General features: G+C 36.9%; 7 protein-coding genes across 7 annotated transcripts; 1 reads left to right on the forward strand and 6 right to left on the reverse strand.

Moving 5' to 3' along the window:
• Positions 1-36: 36 nt before the first annotated feature.
• On the reverse strand, positions 37-773 carry CBG03585 (the record flags this gene model as incomplete). The annotated part of the gene is made up of 2 exons (XM_002647016.1): positions 37-88; positions 304-773. Coding segments are annotated over 2 exons (522 nt in total), but the record flags the coding sequence as incomplete, so codon positions are not given.
• CBG03586 lies at positions 772-2,330 on the forward strand (the record flags this gene model as incomplete). The annotated part of the gene is made up of 2 exons (XM_045244410.1): positions 772-1,487; positions 2,279-2,330. The coding sequence occupies 2 exons, from the start codon at positions 772-774 to the stop codon at positions 2,328-2,330; spliced, it is 768 nt and encodes a 255-aa protein (XP_045092436.1).
• A 3,098-nt stretch (positions 2,331-5,428) lies between these two features.
• CBG03588 lies at positions 5,429-7,731 on the reverse strand (the record flags this gene model as incomplete). Its single annotated transcript, XM_002647018.1, has 3 exons — positions 5,429-6,188; positions 6,994-7,176; positions 7,661-7,731. 3 exons carry the CDS (start codon positions 7,729-7,731, stop codon positions 5,429-5,431), a joined length of 1,014 nt encoding a protein of 337 aa, XP_002647064.1.
• Positions 7,732-11,461: 3,730 nt separating this feature from the next.
• On the reverse strand, positions 11,462-13,079 carry CBG03589 (the record flags this gene model as incomplete). The annotated part of the gene is made up of 3 exons (XM_002647019.1): positions 11,462-12,185; positions 12,690-12,878; positions 13,000-13,079. 3 exons carry the CDS (start codon positions 13,077-13,079, stop codon positions 11,462-11,464), a joined length of 993 nt encoding a protein of 330 aa, XP_002647065.1.
• Positions 13,080-14,487: 1,408 nt separating this feature from the next.
• On the reverse strand, positions 14,488-15,525 carry CBG03590 (the record flags this gene model as incomplete). Its single annotated transcript, XM_002647020.2, has 2 exons — positions 14,488-15,394; positions 15,443-15,525. The coding sequence occupies 2 exons, from the start codon at positions 15,523-15,525 to the stop codon at positions 14,488-14,490; spliced, it is 990 nt and encodes a 329-aa protein (XP_002647066.2).
• Positions 15,526-16,335: 810 nt separating this feature from the next.
• CBG03591 lies at positions 16,336-17,085 on the reverse strand (the record flags this gene model as incomplete). Its single annotated transcript, XM_045244412.1, has 1 exon — positions 16,336-17,085. The coding sequence occupies one exon, from the start codon at positions 17,083-17,085 to the stop codon at positions 16,336-16,338; it is 750 nt and encodes a 249-aa protein (XP_045092437.1).
• Positions 17,086-18,520: 1,435 nt separating this feature from the next.
• On the reverse strand, positions 18,521-20,053 carry CBG03592 (the record flags this gene model as incomplete). Its single annotated transcript, XM_045244413.1, has 3 exons — positions 18,521-18,724; positions 19,216-19,314; positions 19,853-20,053. The coding sequence occupies 3 exons, from the start codon at positions 20,051-20,053 to the stop codon at positions 18,521-18,523; spliced, it is 504 nt and encodes a 167-aa protein (XP_045092438.1).
• Positions 20,054-20,815: the final 762 nt, after the last annotated feature.

Below are 20,815 nucleotides of genomic sequence, written 5' to 3' on the forward strand. Positions count from 1 at the left end.
AATTTCAGGTTTTGCAAATTATTATTTCAAATTGAATTAGTTAGGGTCCACTGCAGTATAGATTCTGGATATCCAGATAACAAGGAGTCTGAAAACTTTGGGATTTCAAAATTCGCTGAAAATTCCATTTGCTGTACGCAGAAGGAATGATGTACTTAGCTTGAAACCTTTTCTTGTTAGTCTGGTAGTAACGTAAAAATCGAACCAGATATTTGAGAACCGATTTTCAGTTTCGTACCAAATTCAAACTAGAAAACATAACAAAAACTTTATTCCGGTCCAAAAAAATATGTCAATAATCACTTTTTAACAGTGAATTTAACACTGGCAGTTACATAGAAATTTATATTGAATTCAGTCTCGATTTCAGCGCAAACGCCAAGACAATTTCGAATTATGTACTTCTTCACGACATCTGCATTTTCGGCTCCTTCTCTTTCTTCCAATGGTATTTCTTCTGGTTCTTCTTCGTCTTGCTCTCTTCGTGCTCTTCTTGCTACTGGTGCTATATGTGCTTCTTCCATTTCATCTTCATCTTCTTCATCTTCATCTAGTTCTGGTTCTTCATCTTCATATTCTTCGTCTTCCTTTTCTTCTACTTCTTCAACTGGTCCTTCTTCATCTTGGGCATCTTTTGGCTCCTCTACTGCTTTCTCTTCTTCAAGTCTTTCTTCTTGTGCGTCATCTGCTCCATCTGCTTCATCTTCTCCTTCCGATTCTTCTTCATCTTCGTCGTCTGCCTCCTCTTTTTCTACTAAAAAGTCACTATCAATGTTTAAGGCTCTTCGTTTACCGGTTCATCATGTGAAACTGGCTTTTCCAAATGAGATAGCTGTGCTCTTTGATCGAGTTTACTACAGTTTCTATCTGAAGAGGCACGGAAACGACGATCAGATAAGGAGTCTGAATGATCTTCCGGCGAGCGTTGACATACGTGCTACAAGTCTCGGAAACATAGGTCGACTAACTTGGTCAAATCAAGGGAAGACCATTGGAGAATGGATTCATCATTTTTGCTCAATTTCTAAACCCGAGACTCGTTATCAAGTCAGTATTGAAACTGAAAGAATGAGATTTGAGATACACTCCCTTCGGAATACTTTTCCAAAGCTCAGGAAGATCACTATATACTGTTCTCAAGATGAATCAAACGAAAACTGCCTTTCGTCATCTGAAACATGTTTGAGAGCTTTTCTACCGAATCTTGAAAGTCTCGTATTGTATGGATTGCCTCCTAATCTGCCAATTGGAATTATTGGAATGACGAATTTGAAAGCTTTGGAGCTATATCATGATCATTCTCCGCTCGAACTGAAAACGGAGGATTTTCTATCATTGAATGTTAGAAGTTGCATCATAAAAGTCAATGAATTCTCGCTTCGGGACTTGAACCGTTTCTTTAAGAAGTGGATAAAAGGATCCAATCCAAGATTGAAAGATTTGCACATTTATGGATATTTGTCGGGATTTCCAGATTGGAAATTATTGTTGAAGGGATTGAAAGCAGTTGAGAAAGATGAAGAAGAAGAGGTAGCAGAAGATGAATCAGATGAATCAGAGGAAGAAGTATCAGAAGAAGAGGAAGAAGCGGGTGAAGCAGATGAACCACAAGTAGAAAAAGAGGAGGCAGACGACGAAGATGAAGAAGAATCGGAAGGAGAAGATGAAGCAGATGGAGCAGATGACGCACAAGAAGAAAGACTTGAAGAAGAGAAAGCAGTAGAGGAGCCAAAAGATGCCCAAGATGAAGAAGGACCAGTTGAAGAAGTAGAAGAAAAGGAAGACGAAGAATATGAAGATGAAGAACCAGAACTAGATGAAGATGAAGAAGATGAAGATGAAATGGAAGAAGCACATATAGCACCAGTAGCAAGAAGAGCACGAAGAGAGCAAGACGAAGAAGAACCAGAAGAAATACCATTGGAAGAAAGAGAAGGAGCCGAAAATGCAGATGTCGTGAAGAAGTACATAATTCGAAATTGTCTTGGCGTTTGCGCTGAAATCGAGACTGAATTCAATATAAATTTCTATGTAACTGCCAGTGTTAAATTCACTGTTAAAAAGTGATTATTGACATATTTTTTTGGACCGGAATAAAGTTTTTGTTATGTTTTCTAGTTTGAATTTGGTACGAAACTGAAAATCGGTTCTCAAATATCTGGTTCGATTTTTACGTTACTACCAGACTAACAAGAAAAGGTTTCAAGCTAAGTACATCATTCCTTCTGCGTACAGCAAATGGAATTTTCAGCGAATTTTGAAATCCCAAAGTTTTCAGACTCCTTGTTATCTGGATATCCAGAATCTATACTGCAGTGGACCCTAACTAATTCAATTTGAAATAATAATTTGCAAAACCTGAAATTAACTAAGCCACGACTGTGTGAAAGTATTTCTCTGCGTCTCTCACTCTCTGATATTAGGTTGGCGGGAAAGTCTTTGTCACTTGTTTGTTTAATCACTGTTCTCGTATATGGAGGCTGTGTATGATATCGACTCTAGTGAATAACAAGGTGATAAGAACCTTCCATATAAACAAGTCCCCATCTCCTTCCCTGCTCCTCATCTGTAATTGAAACGATATGTTTGTTCCCACTGCTATTCACATCAGACATGTTTTGATTTACCTCTTCCTATCTCACACCACGATGAAGGATTCGGAATCTTTCTTGAAGAATGTGTACAACACACATGCCCCTCACTACAATACTATTCGCAATTGGTTCCATCGTTTCGAAAAAGATGACTTCTCGCTCGATGAAAAGGATCGCTCTGGGAGACCCCGTGAGTTGGATTTGGACAAGCTGAAGCACGCATTGCAATCGGATCCATTTCAATCTAGCCGTGAACTAGCTGTCACATTCGGAGTTCACCATAGCACAGTCCTTGAAGGTTTGAAGTCTCTTGGAATGAGAAAACTTTTTGGTCGATTCATACGTCATCACCTGACTCAAGCCAACCTTGACCGCCGAGTCGACGATTCGATTACTCTTCTCACTCTCCACGCGGGCGATCGATGGCTGGACCGGCTAATAACCGGAGATGAGAAGTGGGTCTTCTACGATAATCACCACAGGAAATCCCAGTGGGTTGGAGAAGGAGAGAGCCCACAGGATGTCCCCAAACCCGACCTTCATCCGAAAAAAGTTATGCTCTCTGTGTGGTGGGGAGTGGACGGCCCCATCTACTGGGAACTTCTGCCCGAGGGCAAAACAATAACTGGAGACTCTACACTACTCAACTACGAAACCTCAAGAAAGCAGTCGACCGTTCGGCCCTGAAAGACAAGAAAGTGTACTATCAACATGATAACGCTCGCCCACATGTTTCGAAACAAGTGAAGCAGGAGCTGATGGGATATGGATGGAATGTTCTCCCTCACCCCCGTATTCTCCTGATCTTGCTCCTTCCGACTATTGGTTATTTGGCGATATGACACGTGCCTTCGAAGGAAGAAGCTTCAATTCCCGTGGAGCGGTCGAAGCGGCACTCAAACAATACTTTGCCTCACGCCCGGCTGGATTCTACCGCAATGGAATCCATAAATTGAGGGAACGTTGGAGACATGTTGTTGATAATGATGGACAATATAATTAATTATTCGGTTATTTTTTCTTTGAGAAATAAACTATTGAAAAAGTGACAAAGACTTTCCCGCCAACCTAATACCAACAGTCCCACAAAGGTGACACATTAATAACTCAGAGAGTAATAACCCTAGAGAGACGAAGAGCATAAAATTGAGAGACCTTTCCTTTTACTCGACGACTATACACTTTTCTTTCCTGACGATCTAGCAGAATGAACGTCTAAATTTATTGATTTTCCTTAACATTCTAGTATCCCGAATCAAAACTTTAAGAAAACCTACTGAATGGATTTCGAAGTTTTGGTTTTTTTAATTTTCCTGAATATTTTTATATTTCGAATAGGCGATTCCGAATACGACCTTCTTGACTACTTCGACCAACAAGTCGATAAAGAGAACGCCGGCAAATTATCATTGACTATATTTATCATTGACTACAAAGTCTCATTGACTACAAAGTATCATTGACTGCAAAGTTTCATTGACTGTATTTTGTTCCATTTGTATCATTCTTGGTGTTTTCGCTGAAATCGAAACTGAATTCGACAGAAGTTCCTACGTAAATGTTGGTGTTAAATTTACTGTTAATTCTCTGAGAATTTTATTAAAAATGAGACCTGAATAAAGTTTCAATGTTTTCCTATAGCAAAGAATACCTCAAAAACCTCATGAATTTTTCAACTTGTCTGCAACTTATATATTAGGTTGTTCGAAAAGTAATGCGCGTTTAGTGCGAACTACTTCGACCTCCAGCTATCTTAGTTCTTTAAGAGAGGAATTGAATCTTTGAGCATGTGTTGCTAGCAAATAGTTGATGATGATGGAGAAAAGCCCACTGATTAATCTTTTCTTATTTCAGTTTTACATGAAGTTAAATTGAATCAAAAACGCGCATTACTTTTCGAACAACCTGTTAGTATACTAAACCAAAATAGAGCTTTTTTTTGTAATTGCCAACTTTTTCGCCAAACTCCACTTTGATGAGATATGCCGTTTGTAACCTTTAGGACTAACTCTTGCGGGTTCTTAGCTTTTTTTTCCATTTTCTTTCCCCGGTTCTCATCACTATTTATTTACCAAATAAACGAATACATATAACCAAAAAGGCGCCGAAAATGCCAAGAATGAGATATATCTTTTCGTTGGGTTTGTACGAGAAAGTTCGTTTAAAAACTCAAGGTCTCATTAAGTTTAATACACTCTGACAATTTCAGACAAATCGAAAAATTCTGAACTACTTTGTCTGGGTACTTTAGAAGGTTGACTAGTTTTTATTGAAAAGACAAACTTTTGTATTTTTCCGGGGTAATGTAAGATACTGTAAGTCATGTTTTGGTGTTTTTGAAACTGGATGGTTTTATTTGGATTTTTCTTATCGCTGGTCTTGTTGCTGCCCTGGATTTCCGATTTTTTCGAATTTCTGGCTCTGAACTTTCAGATTTAAAGAAAATTTTAAACATGAAACCTTCTTCAGGATTTAGCTGAAATGAATAAAAGTAGACTATGATTTTTTGTAATTCCAATTCAAAAAGTTTAAATTATCTGTATAATTAGTCGTCTACTTTTTCTGTTTCCTCGAAGTCTCTCTCAGTTATCCTAATTGTTTACCACTTTTTACTCGTGGCTCACCAAAGCCCTGGAGGAATTGAGATCACAGAGTGTACCAGGATATTACTAACTTTTTTTATTCAAAAAAACAAAAAGAGACCACACCCATGTTCTAAAGATCTAAAACCAATATAAGATTTGCCCAGAGTAACCGAAGACTCTCTTCGGCGAAGAGTAACATAATAAATATCACAGCTTAAAAGAAGATTATTGTTATCATTCTTAAAAGATTCAATAGATTGCAGTGAATTGATCTGCCATTGTCGATTTTCCATATCCTTCTGGAACCTCTACGTATCTATTGGTCCACACGACCATTTGGAAGATTCCAGTTTCAGTGTACCCGACGCTTGCCAACAATCCATCTGAGGATCTTTCGATGTCCATGGCTTCCGAAAAGTCTACAGCAAGACCCTTCCACAGTGGAAAGGACTTGGAACGGACGAATTGGTTCCATGGCCGAGTTCGGATTCCCGAGAAGAGGTTTTGGGTGTCCTTCTCCACTTTTGCAATTGTAAGACTCTCCAAATTTGCTGGAAGCTGGTTGGAAACCCACGACTTGATGAGTCTGTTCATATCGGACGTCTTCAGCTTTGCAGTTGTAATCTCCACGTTCTTAGCCTCCATATTGATCAGCTCCTCTACCTTCAACTTGTTCCCCTTCTCAATGTAGGCTGCTGGATACTGAAGTGGAAATGCAGCATGATCATCGGGGAGTGGAACAGCAAAGTGGAGAGATTTGAGTCCGGTGAACTTCTCCTTAATGAAGTTCAATTCTCCTTTGGTGACTGGATCCTTATCAATTGTCAATCGCGAGGCGGTGAGGGCAATCGGAAAGTTTGCAACTTGACGAATATCTCTCGCTGAATCCCGGTGGACGATGCTGTCAATAGACACGTTGAGGAGTAGATCAAATAAGCGAGTGAGAAGGACATCCATTCCGTTGAGATTAGCGTCATGGGTAAACGTGCCACGAACGTCGGTTTCCTCGCTGAAATTAATTTTTTAGATTGCTGAAATTAATGGGGTAAGAGCAGCAAGTTTTATAATTTTGCTTGAATAACCCATAGTCATGGTAAATGCATTAAACATAGCCCAAGTTAGTTTCCTTCTTCCCTTTTTTTAAATCCAAGTTCAAACTTCCATAGCAAAAAAAATTTTCGCTGACATTCTTCATGTTTTACGACCCACTTCAAGTCACAAGGAACAACACAAAAAAACTCTTTGGTTGACATGGATACTATTTTTTTAGGAAAAGGCTAATGTGGTCCCGTCAACTACCAACAACCACTCTAATCGGGCTAGACACATACATTCAACAAGATACTAAAGGGAAGAAGAGCCCGTTATGTAATATGGCGGTAGGGAAAGAATTGGTCTGGTCTATCCAATGATCGGAAATACCCTGAAGTTACTCTGAAGTTAGTGGAGACCAAATAATTTATCTGGGGTTACTGTAGCTACGAGTTGGTAATCATCAAGGAGCCTGAACGCTCCTATAGAATGCCACCCTTTGATCTCCATTATCTCGGCTCCTGTGAGAAGTATCAAAACCTGTTCAACTAATAAAATGTTGGTGATATTATGATAAGCATTTTTATAGTTCTAGCTTTTATAGAAACCGGGATAATTAAGCTCAAAGTTGACGGTGGCGAGCATCATACTAGATCGCTAACTAGATTCTTTCAGCCTAAATTTTAGCTCATTTTAAAGGTCATTTTATGATTTTAGTATCATATTAAAGCTCATAATTTAGGCTTTAAGGAGGGATATAGCAACTTATGCAGTTTACTTACACAAGTTTATTAAACTGTTCCTTATTCTCAACGCCCACAACTTCAATGGTGTACATGCGTCCAGCGAAGACGACGAGAAGCCGGTTGCTCTTTGCTTCAAACACCATCTCAATCTCCGACGCTACAAAGCCAGCCTTCTTGATGCATTTCTTGCCAGCCTTGTTAGCATCCGCCATTTGGAAGCTGAAACAAGTCTACATCATTGTAAACCGAGATTTTCTGAATTCCCAAAAAAAAGTAGAAGATTTTGTTGTGCAGGTCTAAATAAAAATTCAAACTGCAAAAATTATTATGATTGTGAGCGATATATTTCCTTTAGATGAATTTTCGCTGGAAAGTTGTCAACTACAATATTGAAGTCGTAGTTTAGTTTAGTATACTTTGAAATTTTCAAATAAATGAGATGAGTTTCAGTTGCTTTTGTAGGGTTTCAAAGTTGGTTGTTTTCTGAATGCTTCCAGGTCTTTGCCTGCCCGACAAACCCTGGATTAGCGCTACGCGGCACAGCCGGAGTTTAGCCGGTTTTTGGTTTTTAACTTTGTTCATAGATAAGATACAGTTTTCCGAATAGCATCGTTTTGTAGATCTTGAGTTTTTCTATCATGTCTATTTTAGTTGGTTCAAAAATATTCATTATGAAAGAAACTATTGCATTCATATAACTTACACATAGAAGAGATCAGCGGGGCGCTGGATGCTAAGCTTTCCCTGAGATGAGATGCACCAGAGCTTGGGCATTTTTTCAGAATAGTCAAAAAATAATCCAAAAAAGAGACTTTTGAAAGAATAAAGTCTTTTCTTGGAATTGGGCGGGAGAGCACATCTGATAGTCATGGTTACCAGCCAAGTCACATGCGTCAGAGAAGTGCGGTCCCTGGGGTACCGTATACCCTCGTCAACAACTATGTCTGTGTCATGAAGATATATTTTGAGCTGGCGATATTAGTGGGAAGGTAAATTAGAGCTATTCTGAGCATTCTGGGAGAGATGAATGACGCGTTATTAGGTTATTAGTTGAGTAGCGTGACGCGGGATCTAAAATTGGTTGTAAGAGGTAGGCGAGGATACTTTTGGAGTTTAGAGATCAGCATTAATTTACTGTTAGTCATGAACCATTGAAAAGATAAAAATACCTTCTGGAATGATAGTTTTTGAATAAAATTGATTCGAACCTCACTTAATATCATCTGAAAGAGAAGCATAAGAAACGAAAAACGCCAACTTTAAAACCCTACAAAAGCAACTGAAAACTTGTCATATTCCGAAATAGTTTTTCAAAGTTCCATCATTTTTATCAAGGACCAGTCTTTTTAGATCTTCAATTTTATGTCCATCATTGTCTCCTATCCTCTTGAGACCGTTCTACTCCAAAAATTCAAACACCACGGGGTTGACATCATTACCGTGATGTGATGGTAAAAGAGGACCCTGAAGAGGGACCTGTCTCCAAAATATAATTTATTTGAAGACTTTCCATTGACATCATACTTTTCCTATTTGAGAAAAGAAAACATGACGTTTAGGTGAAAGAGGCAATGTCTCTCTGGGCTCGAGGAGCCTACTTGGAAACGGGCTTGGAAACGTAAAAAATTGAATGGAAGATGTTGAAAAAAGGGATTCATTGGGAAAAAATTATTTCAAATAACAGAACATATCAACAAAAATTATGAAAAATGACAAGTTTCAATGGTGTACTAATTAGCCAGACGGTGTTTCGTCTGTTGATCCCTTTCGCCCCGTTGAGGCTCAGTATATGAAAGGGAACATGGGTTTTCACTGGGGGAAAATACCAACACAAAACCCCTGTCTCCGAGGAGACAGTTTTCTAATTTTCAATAGTTCTTTCTCACCGCTAAAAAGCTATGCGATCGCTAATTATTGTTTTTGTTCATTTGTTTCTTTTTTCTTTGATTGAGTCTTTTGCAAAAGGTTAAGTGAGAATGAATTCACCTAGCCATGAACCACCAAACATGGCGACCCTGAGGGCCTTTTAGTACTTCATTCGCATCCGACCAATCGAAAGAAAAAAGTAAATGAACAGCAATAAACAGCTCACGCAGAGAGCTTCATGGCAGTCAAAAAGTGCTAGTGAAAATTATCAAACTAATTCAAAAAGTGAGATTTCCCAAAGATCAGTTTTCAATTCGTGGATTTTTCAAACGTTGAGAGAGGTAGCGATAATGACCTAACATTGATTGATTTATAGATTCATTATTTAACGTGAATAAAAAGTTTTAAAAAAATTCAAAAAGCTTGAAATGAAAAGCTTTGACCTTCTGAAAAAGAGAAATCAAAAAGTGAGGAGCGGAGCGGCGAACAGTAAAATTAATAGGTTAAATCGCGCAGACGCGCCAGCCTGCTGTTTGAAAAAGACTGGTTAGAAGACAGAAAATTTGAGTTCTGGCCTCTTTTAGCCACAAAAATACACCTAAAAAACTCTAATACAACGCCCAAAACGTCAGATTTGAGCTCAATTATCTCGGTTCGTATAAGATGTATCCAAATTTTGTCAATTGATAAAATGTTTATCATAATATCAGCAACACTTTATTCGTTAACCTCTTCTTAATACCTTTTACAGGAAATGAGATACATGGCCTGTGTCAAGTTCAGAATTTCAATTTTTCAGGAACATGTTTTAGGTCTTCAACTTTGTTTACATCACTGTCCTCTTGAGACCGTACTACTCCAGAAATTCAAACACCACGGGGTAGACATCATTATCCATACCATGATGTGATGGGACCTGTCTGCAAAATCTAATTTATTCGAAGACTTTCCATTTGACATCATAAATTTCTCTTGAGATAAAAACATGATTGATTGGATATAGGCAATCCGTTTTTAGTGCATTGTTAAAATTTAACTTGTGTGTGAAGAATCTTCTTGGTGACCTTATCAGTTGGAGGCACGAAGTATGAATAAAAATTATTTATTCTCAACGTTTCGGCTTGATGCCATCTTCAGGAGAATAGGACAATTACCTACAAAAAGGAGAATAGAAGAAGTGTGAACCGGTGTAGGGATGAGTGAGGTAGAGGTAGAGAAAACCGTAAAAATGAAAGGCAATAATGAACCATAAAGAACTGGGATGAAAAGACAAAAATTTTGGAGACAATGAAAGGAAACGTTGAGAATAAATAATTTTTATTCATATTTCGTGCCTCCAACCGATAAGGTCACCAAGAAGATTCGTCACACACAAGTTAAAAAAACATGACGTTGAAGTGAAAAAGGCAATATCTCTCTCTGGGCTCGAGGAGCCTACTTGGAAACGGGCTTGGAAACGTGAAAAATTGAATGGAAGATGTTGAAAAAAGGGATTCATTTTAAAAAATATTTTTAAATATAAATATTCCTGAACATATCAACAAAATTTATGAAAAATGACAAGTTCCAAAAGTGTACTGATTAGCCAGGCTCTCGGCTGGCCTCTTTTAGCCCCAGAAATATACCTAAAAAACTCTAATTTAACGCCCAAAACGTCGAATTTGAGCTCAATTATCTCGGTTCCTATGGGAGACATCCAAATTTTGTCAACTGATAAAACTTTTATCATAGTATCAGCAACATTTTATTAGTTGATCGCTTCTTGATACTTTTTACAGAAATTGAGATACATGGCCTGAGAACGTGCCAAGTTCAGAATTTCAATTTTTCAGGAACATGTTTTAGATCTTCAACTTTGTTTTCACTATCCTCTTGAGACCGTTCTACTCTAGAAAAAAAACGAACACCACGGGGTTGACATGATTACCATGGACCAGAAGAGGTACCTGTCTGCAAAATCTAATTTATTCGAAGACTTTTTATTTGACATCACAATTTTTTCTTTTGAGAAAAAAAACATGACGTTTAGGTGAAAGAGGCAATGTCTCTCTGGGCTCAAAGAACCTACTTGGAAACGGGCTTGGAAACGAGACGGAATGGAAAATGTTTTCAAAAATAGGGACTTATTGAACAAATGGAAACAAAAGTTTTGGATCTCGAAATTAAATTAGTTTATTACATCATTTAATTACATCGAAAATTTAAAGTTTATAACAACACAATCGCTTTGAGCTCAATTATCTCGGCCTCCTATAAGAGATATGAAATTTTTGTAAACTAATAAAATGTTTATGATATTATGACAAACATTTTATCAATTGACAAATTTTGGATATCTCACTTAGGAACCGAGATAATCTGGGTGAAAGCAGAAGTAGAGGAATGGGTGCTCTTAGAGAGTTTACTTATACTTTGAGCTGAATTATCTCAGCTCCTATAAGAGGTATCAAAATTTTGTCAACTGCTAAATGATTTATCATAATAATCATTTATCATAATACATATTTTATCAGTTGTTAAGTTTTTGGTATCTTTAACAGGAACAGAGATATTTAAACCCTAAGTAGATGGGGGGGGGTTCTATTAGAGTGTTTACAGTAATTTAGTTTGCAGTATAAGGTAGAGGTAGAGGCTATTATTAAAGTTTCTGTTGCATTCTCGCATTCTTTGGAACCGTTGGAAATTTCTGATGCCATACATAAAATCCAACTTGACTTTTCTCCAAAGTCACAGTTGCCATTAATCCATCCTCTCGAACAATATCCAATCCTTCAGAACAATTGATAGCAGTTGGCTTCCATCCATCTTCACTGATAAAATATTTTCCTCTGCTACATGGATTCCAGGCATTCGTGGTGAGACCATCAAAGATATTCGAGATTTCCATAACCATTACATGGACTTCTTTCAAACAGGGATTTGGAGCTTTCAGCCAATGCTTGATATAAAAATTGAATTCGAACGTTGTCCAGAGAGTTTTCGGAAGCCATAGACGTTCAACTTCAAAATCTTTTATACCATTCCAATCCGAAGGTACTCGAAGAAATTTGAGTTTTCGATTATTCAATCCTTTGTAATTTTTAGGGAGTCTGTTTCTTAAAGATAAATTCTCTAGTTTCTGGAATATTCCGAAGATCAAATCTAGCTCCTCCTCGGTTACAGAATCCGGTGATACGTGGACACTTTTGGCATCTACTATTATGTTCGAGTAGTTTTTGAAATCCGACTCATAAATATTTCTGCTGAATTGAAACCTGTCGATGGAGGACTTTCGGAATAGGTCAAGGATTGATTTACAGATCTTTTCGACTTGGTTTTGGGATCTTTGGTAGTGGATCTCACATTTCAGGGGGGAAGTTTGTCTGAAAAAAAGAAACATAGAACATTTCTTTATAATTATTTCGGCCTAAAATTTAAGCATCTTGAGACCGGAAACGCGGTTCAAACGGTCGAATAGAGTGCCACCCAAACCGTCAGCTTTAAGCCCATATATCTAATTTCCTATGAGAGATATCAAAAATTGGCTAACTAACAAAATGTTTATCATAATATTAACGACATTTTATCAGTTGACTACTTTTTGTTACATCAAACAAAAATTGAAATATTTAGTGTCAAAGTTAAGAGGCCATCAGCCGAGCTCAAAGATGACTTTTCAACTTTAAGCCAATTTATCTCGATTCCTGTGAAAGGTATCAAAAATATGTAAACTGATAAAATGTTTATGATATTATGATTAACAGTTCATCAGTTGACAATTTTTGATTTCTTTCACAGGAACCGAGATAAATTGGCTAATAGTTAGTATATTATAGTTTGGGGGCCTTCTACTACAGGTTTTACAGTAGCAGACCTAAAATACTCACCTGAATTCCGGAACCATCTTTTCTGTCATTGTTTCTATTAAATTAAACGTATGCTCTTTTCCTTCAAACCAAACTATCACATCAACTGTATAATCCTTTCTAAACTCCACTTCAACTTTTTGTGTTTCAAATTTTGTCAATTTCACTGCTTTCTTCAAATCTTCTGATGACAATTCCAATAGTTTGATTCTGAAAGTTCAAACCATTTTGAAATTTTTTATTAGAATAGAATGGCTGGCCCTCCCCGGTCGTTCACATGTATGGTTTATATAATTCTACAAAGATACTAGTTTTCAAAAATTAAACTTACAAATCAAAAATATCCCACGATTTTGAAACTCTTCTGAAGACTACATGGGGAAGCGATAGAATCGGGAAGCCAGATCGCATTTTCAGAAAATTGTGCAGATAGAAAAAACAAATGAGCAATGAGAAAAAAACGAGTCTGGTTAGTATAGGCAGTTGCCTAGTTATTGATTTACAGAAGAAGAAGACGACGCTATTGACTTTCAGGTTGCTTGGAAACGCTCCTTCTCATTAGAGCGCAACTGCAAACCCCAAAATAATTATTCCCGTGGGAAATGGTAGTAATCTTGGTCAAAATAAGTATTTAGTACGAATTTGTCTGAAACTATCTGAAGAATTCTTTTTTTGTGATGATTTTTTAGAAAAAAAATCAAGTTTAAATCATACTTGCAACGGGCCGGGCCGGGCCGGGCTTTTTTCAGAATTTCCAGGGCCCGGCCCGGCCCGTCTCGGCCCGGGTTTTCAGGAACAAATTCTTCCTGTCTTTTCAAAAGATTTTTCGGAGTCAACTGAAAAAAATGGACGATTTTTCTGTCAAGTAAAGAACTTTTCAAGATAAAAGTGTCCATAAGAAATAGTTTTTTCACAAAAAAAATTGAAAAAATGTCTGAAATTTCAAAAAAAATTTCAAATTTGGAAAACCCGGACCGGGCCGAGGAACGCCGGGCCCTGATTTTGCAAGTATGGTGTAAATTCTCAGACAAAATCCCACAACGACAACTATTGTAACTTTCCAAAATCGTTGCTTTTTGTTGAAAAATTGAAAACTCTAGCATTTTAAGTTTTTTCTGATTCAACCAGTCTTTTTGCAAAGCCTCTGGCGCTTCAATTGTCAGACTGGTGCGCCTATGGCGCGAGTTTGCCGATTCGCTCCTCACTTTAAAAAAATCATAGAGATAGGAAACTTCCGTCTTGGGAAAATGGAATGACAAACAAAGAAGAAGACAGACAGTACTTCATTTATTGATTATAAGAATGATAATAAATATCAGACACATATTAAAAACAACAATGAGAGGGGGGGGGGGGGGAGAAAGGACAGTCAGCTTCTCAAATAGGCGTAACTTTGCAATGAATGAAATAGGGGAAAGGAAAGATTTCGGCTCTTTATGACAAGGGGGGTCAAGTGTGGGGGCCTATAGGTAAAAATGTGTACTAAGTTAAGATTTACCAATTTTTTCAGGTTTTCGGATGTTTCTATGAAAATTTCGTTGTTTCCACAAAAATTCATCACTCAAAAAAATTTCAGTTTAGGCCGGTTTTTTTGCATGAACAACACTACTTTTTTTTCATTTTAACTGTGTGTTTTCAAATTATTAAGCTAATATTAGATCAATTTAAGCTTAGTAACAGAAAAAATAAGATAAAATGTGCGAAAATAACATAAACTGAAATTTTCAAAGAGTTATGAAAAGTGTTCAAAGTTCGAAATTTTAATGGAAACCGTCCCAAAACTAAAAAATCGGTAAATCTCAAATTTCATCCAGAATATTTAAGACACTGTAAACTGCACAAGAAGGTTTGCATCGACCCACTCACATCTTATTTTACCGCAAACCCCACGACAATTTTTGATTTTCAACTTCGTCTTCCATGAATTTCTTTTTGTTTTCGCTTGCAATCCTTTAAGCAAGACATTCCAGCCTGGGAGGATTTCCGTGTCCCAGAAAATCGCCAATTCCTTCAACCTTTGATTAGATCCCTTCATCCACAATTTGAAAAAACGATTCAAATCACGAAGAGATATTTGATCAGTTTTTATCCAAATTGTTTCAGCATTCAATGTCGAAAGATCATGAACGTTCAGATTGTGAGGAGATCGGATAAACAAAAATTTCAAATTCGCCATTCCGATGCGTTGAAGGGAAAAATGGTCTTGGAGAGGGGCACGTTCCAAACTGACATATTGAGAATCAGATAGAAAAGCTTTCAATACATTTTGAGCTGACATGATGTCGTGCTCATTTGATTCTGCATGGCAAAAAATCAGATCAATGTTTCCAAGTACTGGAAAAACGTTTCGAAGGGTTTGAATGTCTAATTCAATCTCTCTAACATGAATAATCTTGTTTAAACAGCACTTTGGTTGAGAATACGAGCAGAGATGCTGGATCCATTCACCAACAGTCTTTTCTTGATTTGTCCAAGCTGATAATATCCCTCTAAGTCCGTCAATCTCATAATAGCTATATGATACTTTTACAGTGACAGGAAAACCATTCAAATGTGTTATCTTTTCGTCGTTTTCGGACATATTCAATTCGAACTTGATACTAATTAAGCTCAATTTCACTTCTATCTGAGGTTTTTTCTTCATTGTTATTCTAACATGTGATATTGGTAAACGAAGAGCCTTAACTATTGAGAATGCCTTCTTTGAAATGAATGAGTAAGCCATTCTGAAATCAAAAAAATTAATGCAACAAATACCTTTTTGTTTAACTCACATTTCTAGGGGGTCCGCCGTTTGTAAAACCTTTAAGCGAAGGTCATCGGGGAGACGTAGAAATTCAAATCTTTGCTCGTTCATATCTGAAAAAAGGCAATCAATAAAACGTAGTTAATGTATTAGACACGATGAAGAAAATCCAAGAAAAACAAACTGTTAGATATATAGAAAATAAGAGCATAGAGTCTATAAAGAAGATTGAGGGAGGGAACCCTATCGATTGACTCAATCAATAAATCGGGTCTAGAGTAGAAGACGCATCTAATCCAGGTACGACGTCAAGTGCGAATATGAATGAAGAGAATAACGAGGTGAGAGAAGAGATCTCCTGAGAAAAACGTTCGCAGAAGACGTGACAGTTTGTAGAGATTAAGGAAAACATTCATGTGGGGATTCGATGTGTGATTTGGCGTACAGTAATCTGTTTCTAATTAAAACCGGAGCTCTCTTGTTTGAAAAAAAACTTTTTCGCTTTTGAAAACAACTATTGAAAAATACTGCTCGAAAAAGTTTTAGTACTGAAAACAAATAGCCAATATTTAGATTCCTCTGAAAAAAAGAGATTAATTATTGCTTTAACTTATTCAGAATGATTGAAAGAATGAATAACCTTGATCACTACGAATTTAAGAACACGAAGGCACCTTAAACTTGTGTTATTTAACTATTTATTAAAAATGAAATGTATATCTTAAAAATAAGAAAACAACAAGGGGGAGTCTTCCGATGAAGCAGAAAAGAACAGAAAACAAGAAAAAGGGGGGACGATGAAGGGAATGAGGGAGTAAGAAAGATAGGGGGCAGTCAGTTTCTGAAAGGGGCGTGACTTTACAATATATAAGAGGAAAATGAAGAGATACAATGATTTCAATAAGAATGTTTGATCAAGAATTATTTTGGAACTGTAAACTCCACATGGAGAAGGTTTTGATCCCGCCACCATTCAAATCTTATTTTACCGCAAACCCCACGACAATTTTTGATTTTCAACTTCGTCTTCCATGAATTTCTTTTTGTTTTCGCTTTCAATCCTTTGAGCACGACATTCCAGTCTGGAATGAATTCCGTTTCCCAAAATATAGACAATTCCTGCAACCTTTGATTGGATCCCTTCATCCACAATTTGAAAAATCGATTCAAGTCACGAAGAGACATTTGATCTGTATCTATCCATATTCTTTCTGCATTCAATGTCGAAAGATCATGAACATTCAGATTGCGAGGAGATTGCATATTCAACCATTTCAAATTCCCCATTCCTATGTGTTGAAGGGAAAAATGGTCTTGAAAAGGGACACGTTCCAAACAGACATATTTAGAATCAGTTAGCAAAGCTTTCAAAATATTTTGAGCTGACATGACGTCGTGCTCATTTGCTTCTACATTGCTAAAAATTATAATAATGTTTCCAAGTTGCGGATAAGTATCACGAAGGGTTTGCGTGTCTAATCCAATTTCTCTGACATGAAAAACCTTGACATAACAAAGTTTGGGTTGATTAATTGAGCAGAGATGCTGAATCCATTCTCCAACGCTTTTGCCTTGATTTGTCCAAGTTGATAATATATCTTGGAATCCGTCAGTATAATGATTGCTATATAATACTTGTACACTGACGGGAAGACCATTCAAGTGCGTCATTTTTTCGTCTATTTCGTGCATGATCAACTCGAACTTGATGGTAATTAAACCCAATGACACTTCAATTTCCGGTTGTTTCTTCGTTGTTGTTTTAACATGTGATATTGGTAAACGAAGAGCCTTAACTATTGAGAATGCCTTCTTTGAAATAAATGAGTAAGCCATTCTGAAATCAAATGATTTCGATGCAACAAGTAAAAAATGTTAAAACTCACATTTCTCGGTGGTCCGTAGTTTGTAAAACCTTTAAGCGAAGATCATCGGGTAGACGATGGAAGGGAAACCTCTGGTTGGTCATATCTGAAAATTAATGTATTGGAGACGACGAGGAAGAGCCGAGAATAACAAACTGATAGAAATAGAAAACAAAAGTATAGAGGAGATGGAGGAGAGGAAACTATCGATTGACTCAATCAATAAATCGGGTCTTGAGTGAACAACGATGCAGGTACGACGTCAAGTGCCAATGGGTATATATTTAGAGTAGGGAGATGTCAAAAGATATCTCCTGGGAATAGTGTTGGCAAAAGACACACAGATTAAGGGAGAATTTATCAAGCAATTTTTGAAGATTGTTAACTTGAAATTATTTTAATTCGAAATAGCTAAAGTTTACAAAAGTTTACTTCCGACTTCCTATTTCCGGCTTCCGAGTTCACACCTCCTAACAACTCTGATACATATTAAGGAAAACCTTATCACAAGATCAGTGGAGATTTGGTATAAAGTGAAATGTTTCTGTTCAAACTTATTGTTGGATATTTGAAAGCGTTATCAGTTTGTAAGCACTGTTCAGAACATACCTATCTAAAATATGTTTTTATTAGAGGGTTTCGTTAAATACAGTGCGGTCAATATCTATACGACCCCCCCCCCCCCCTACATTTTGGGGGCACAGAAAAAGCTGGAAGAGGCATCAAAAAACGATTAACGCCATGCGATTCACAATCAAAAATAACCTCTAGAGACGACGTTTCATAATTTTAGCACTTTCCCTGAACATGTACCATCCAAAAAGCCCATTTGCAAGCGGTCAATATCTATACGACCACCTCGAAAATGTGAAATCTCAAGTATTTTATAGAGCAAAATTAGACTATTTTTGGTTGGAAACTACTAAAATAGTCTTAAAACAGCATGATTTGACAGTTTATACAAAAATTGGTTCCTCTATTCAAGTATAAGAAAAAATTATTTTCAGTCATTTTCGTCATTTTTCAGATTTTTTTCAGATTTTTGGAATAAATCTTGAATAACTTGGCTCCTGGGTAAGATTTTGAGCTGAAACTCAGAGGGTATATTTCAGAAACAAGCATGACCATGCTGCAAATGTTCAAGGCTTAAGATAAACCACTTTTCAATAAGACTACGGGAATTGTAGGGGGAGCCAAGAGGTTTAGCCTCGAAAGGCTTTTACCGAATAGTTTGTAATTATTCACAACAAAGACCATTGAATAGTTTTGGATTGTTTTCCATCAGATGTGACGACAATTTCTTGATGGTACAGTATCTGTTGGCTCTCACAATCATAATGATAATGTTCTCGGAACATGTATGATTTTGCACTCATTGCAGTATAAAGGTCGACAGAGAAAAAGAAGGACGTTGTGGTGAGGACGAGGATGAGCAAGTATTCAATCTGAAAGCAAACATTTATTTTATATTAACTTTCTTGCGTTCAAATTTAGAACTTCCGACCAAATCAAACAGTTAAATGTAGAAATTCGACTAAAACCTATTAGTTTCTAATAGTAAGAACTTTCAGAGGCTCCAAGTTAGTTATAGAAGTGTAAAAATTTGAAGCAGCAGCATTCTAAACTAAGGAACCTATGAAGAACACTTAACGAAAGATTGCCCATTAATGGAAATACGATGTAAAATCGTAAGTTCTAAATGTTTGAAGTTAACGAAACCTTTCTAAATAGTATAGCTTTTCAGATAAACTCAAATTTTTCCTTCTTCAGATAAGGTTATTTTGCCACTTCTGGTTCCAAACTTGTCGTTTGAACCAAGTCTAATTTGATCTCATATTAAGATTTCGCTCAAATCTACATATTAATTTTTTAATCAAGAACACATTTGAAGATTGAAGCAAGTTATGAGACGACAAAACATAAAAATTCAACTCACATTCCATTCAATAAAACATACTGCGAATACCACATGAATGATACCAATGACGGTAACGAATTTTACAATCTTGTAATGTGACATTTTCGCTAAATCTATCTGGAGAAAATACTTCTTAAAGTTTGATGAGAATTGCATCATGAAACAAGGCAACGAAATCATGGCGATGTGATACGATTCATAAGCAACATGAAAAATTTGACCTACAGTATCAAATATTTATTGCAAAACTTCGAAATAACTCGAAAGTTTTCTGAAAGCCTTCTTGGGCTACCTGAACTAAGAAATCTAGGCCATCGCCTAACAAATAACTGCTTTGATGAGGATGACCATTTTCGTGCATCGCACAAAGCTTCTAGGTTTCTCTTGAAAAACTCCAGCGCCTGCGGTTTGTTATGCCGTAAATACTCAAATATAATAGAATAGAACACTCTAATAGAATACTCTAATAGACCCCTCTAATTTCGAACTTTGATCAGACTTACCATTAGTTCATTTCCATTCAAAGTTAACTGTTTGGAGGGGCATCCTATTATAGTGTTGGCGGCATTTCACACTAAACACCCATTACATTTTCACCAACCTAATAGAAAACAGTTCCAGAACATACTAGAAATTTAAAGAAAAATAAACTAACGTTCCAATAATGTACACTATCTTTTGTGAGAATCGACGCGATAATCACCCAGACTGAAATGAGCATACCAACGAGCCCAATTCGAACATCTCTCATTTTCTGAACAGATTTTATGTGATCTTGAAAACGACCGACAGGCCCATAAATAGAATATGAATAAAATGTCCATGTAACACACATCAACCAAACAAGCATCGCCATCAGTCATAACGCAAATATCATTTCCAGAGTAAAAGATATATGGGGAAACGACAGAAACAAAAGGATACGCATGCCAGAATGCGATAGTTGAAGCGAAAGTGAATATGGATGTGTAGAGGAAGAAGTGTTTCAAAAAGAAATAAATTGGATTGAATGGAAGCTTCCAGAGCTCACTGAGCATATATTTTGCACGTTTTTGAGTGAAGACTATCATGTTCCTGGTGAGCTCGAGTGTTCAGAAAATTTTGGGTTTTACGCGATCTAGATGAGGCAGAAATCAATAACCTCATTGATTTCTCAAGTGCCTGCGTCCCCTAGAGACGCACTGGGACACATCGATTCCATCATCGCGTTTGGTTATCTTCTGAGATTCGGTTCTCGTGGGAAAAGTAAAAATCAAAACACACGGATTTTGGCTGATCTCTTTCCGCGAGAAAAAGTTCCGGAAATGTATTTTCAGCTCATAATTTTAGCGTTTTTCAATGGCGCCGTCCAATTTCTTTACCTAGATGCACATTTTCTGATTTTGAGGTTTCTCAGTCATTCATTTGAACTTTAACAACATCTGCAAATTTTTTCCTGGTTAGTGCACCACGAGAGCTCGAGTGTTTCCCATCAGTCAACTTTCTATTCTCAAATTGAAACATTGCACCTTTCAAGTTAATTCTCTTAGCCTCAATTCTCTCTCTCTCTAATTCTCTCTTACTAGGGAACTATCTGAACATGATTCCGAGTTACAACACATGACCTATATCATTAGAA

Source organism: Caenorhabditis briggsae, assembly GCF_000004555.2.
Source record: "Caenorhabditis briggsae complete genome, chrIII, whole genome shotgun sequence".
NCBI classification, from domain to species: domain Eukaryota; kingdom Metazoa; phylum Nematoda; class Chromadorea; order Rhabditida; family Rhabditidae; genus Caenorhabditis; species Caenorhabditis briggsae.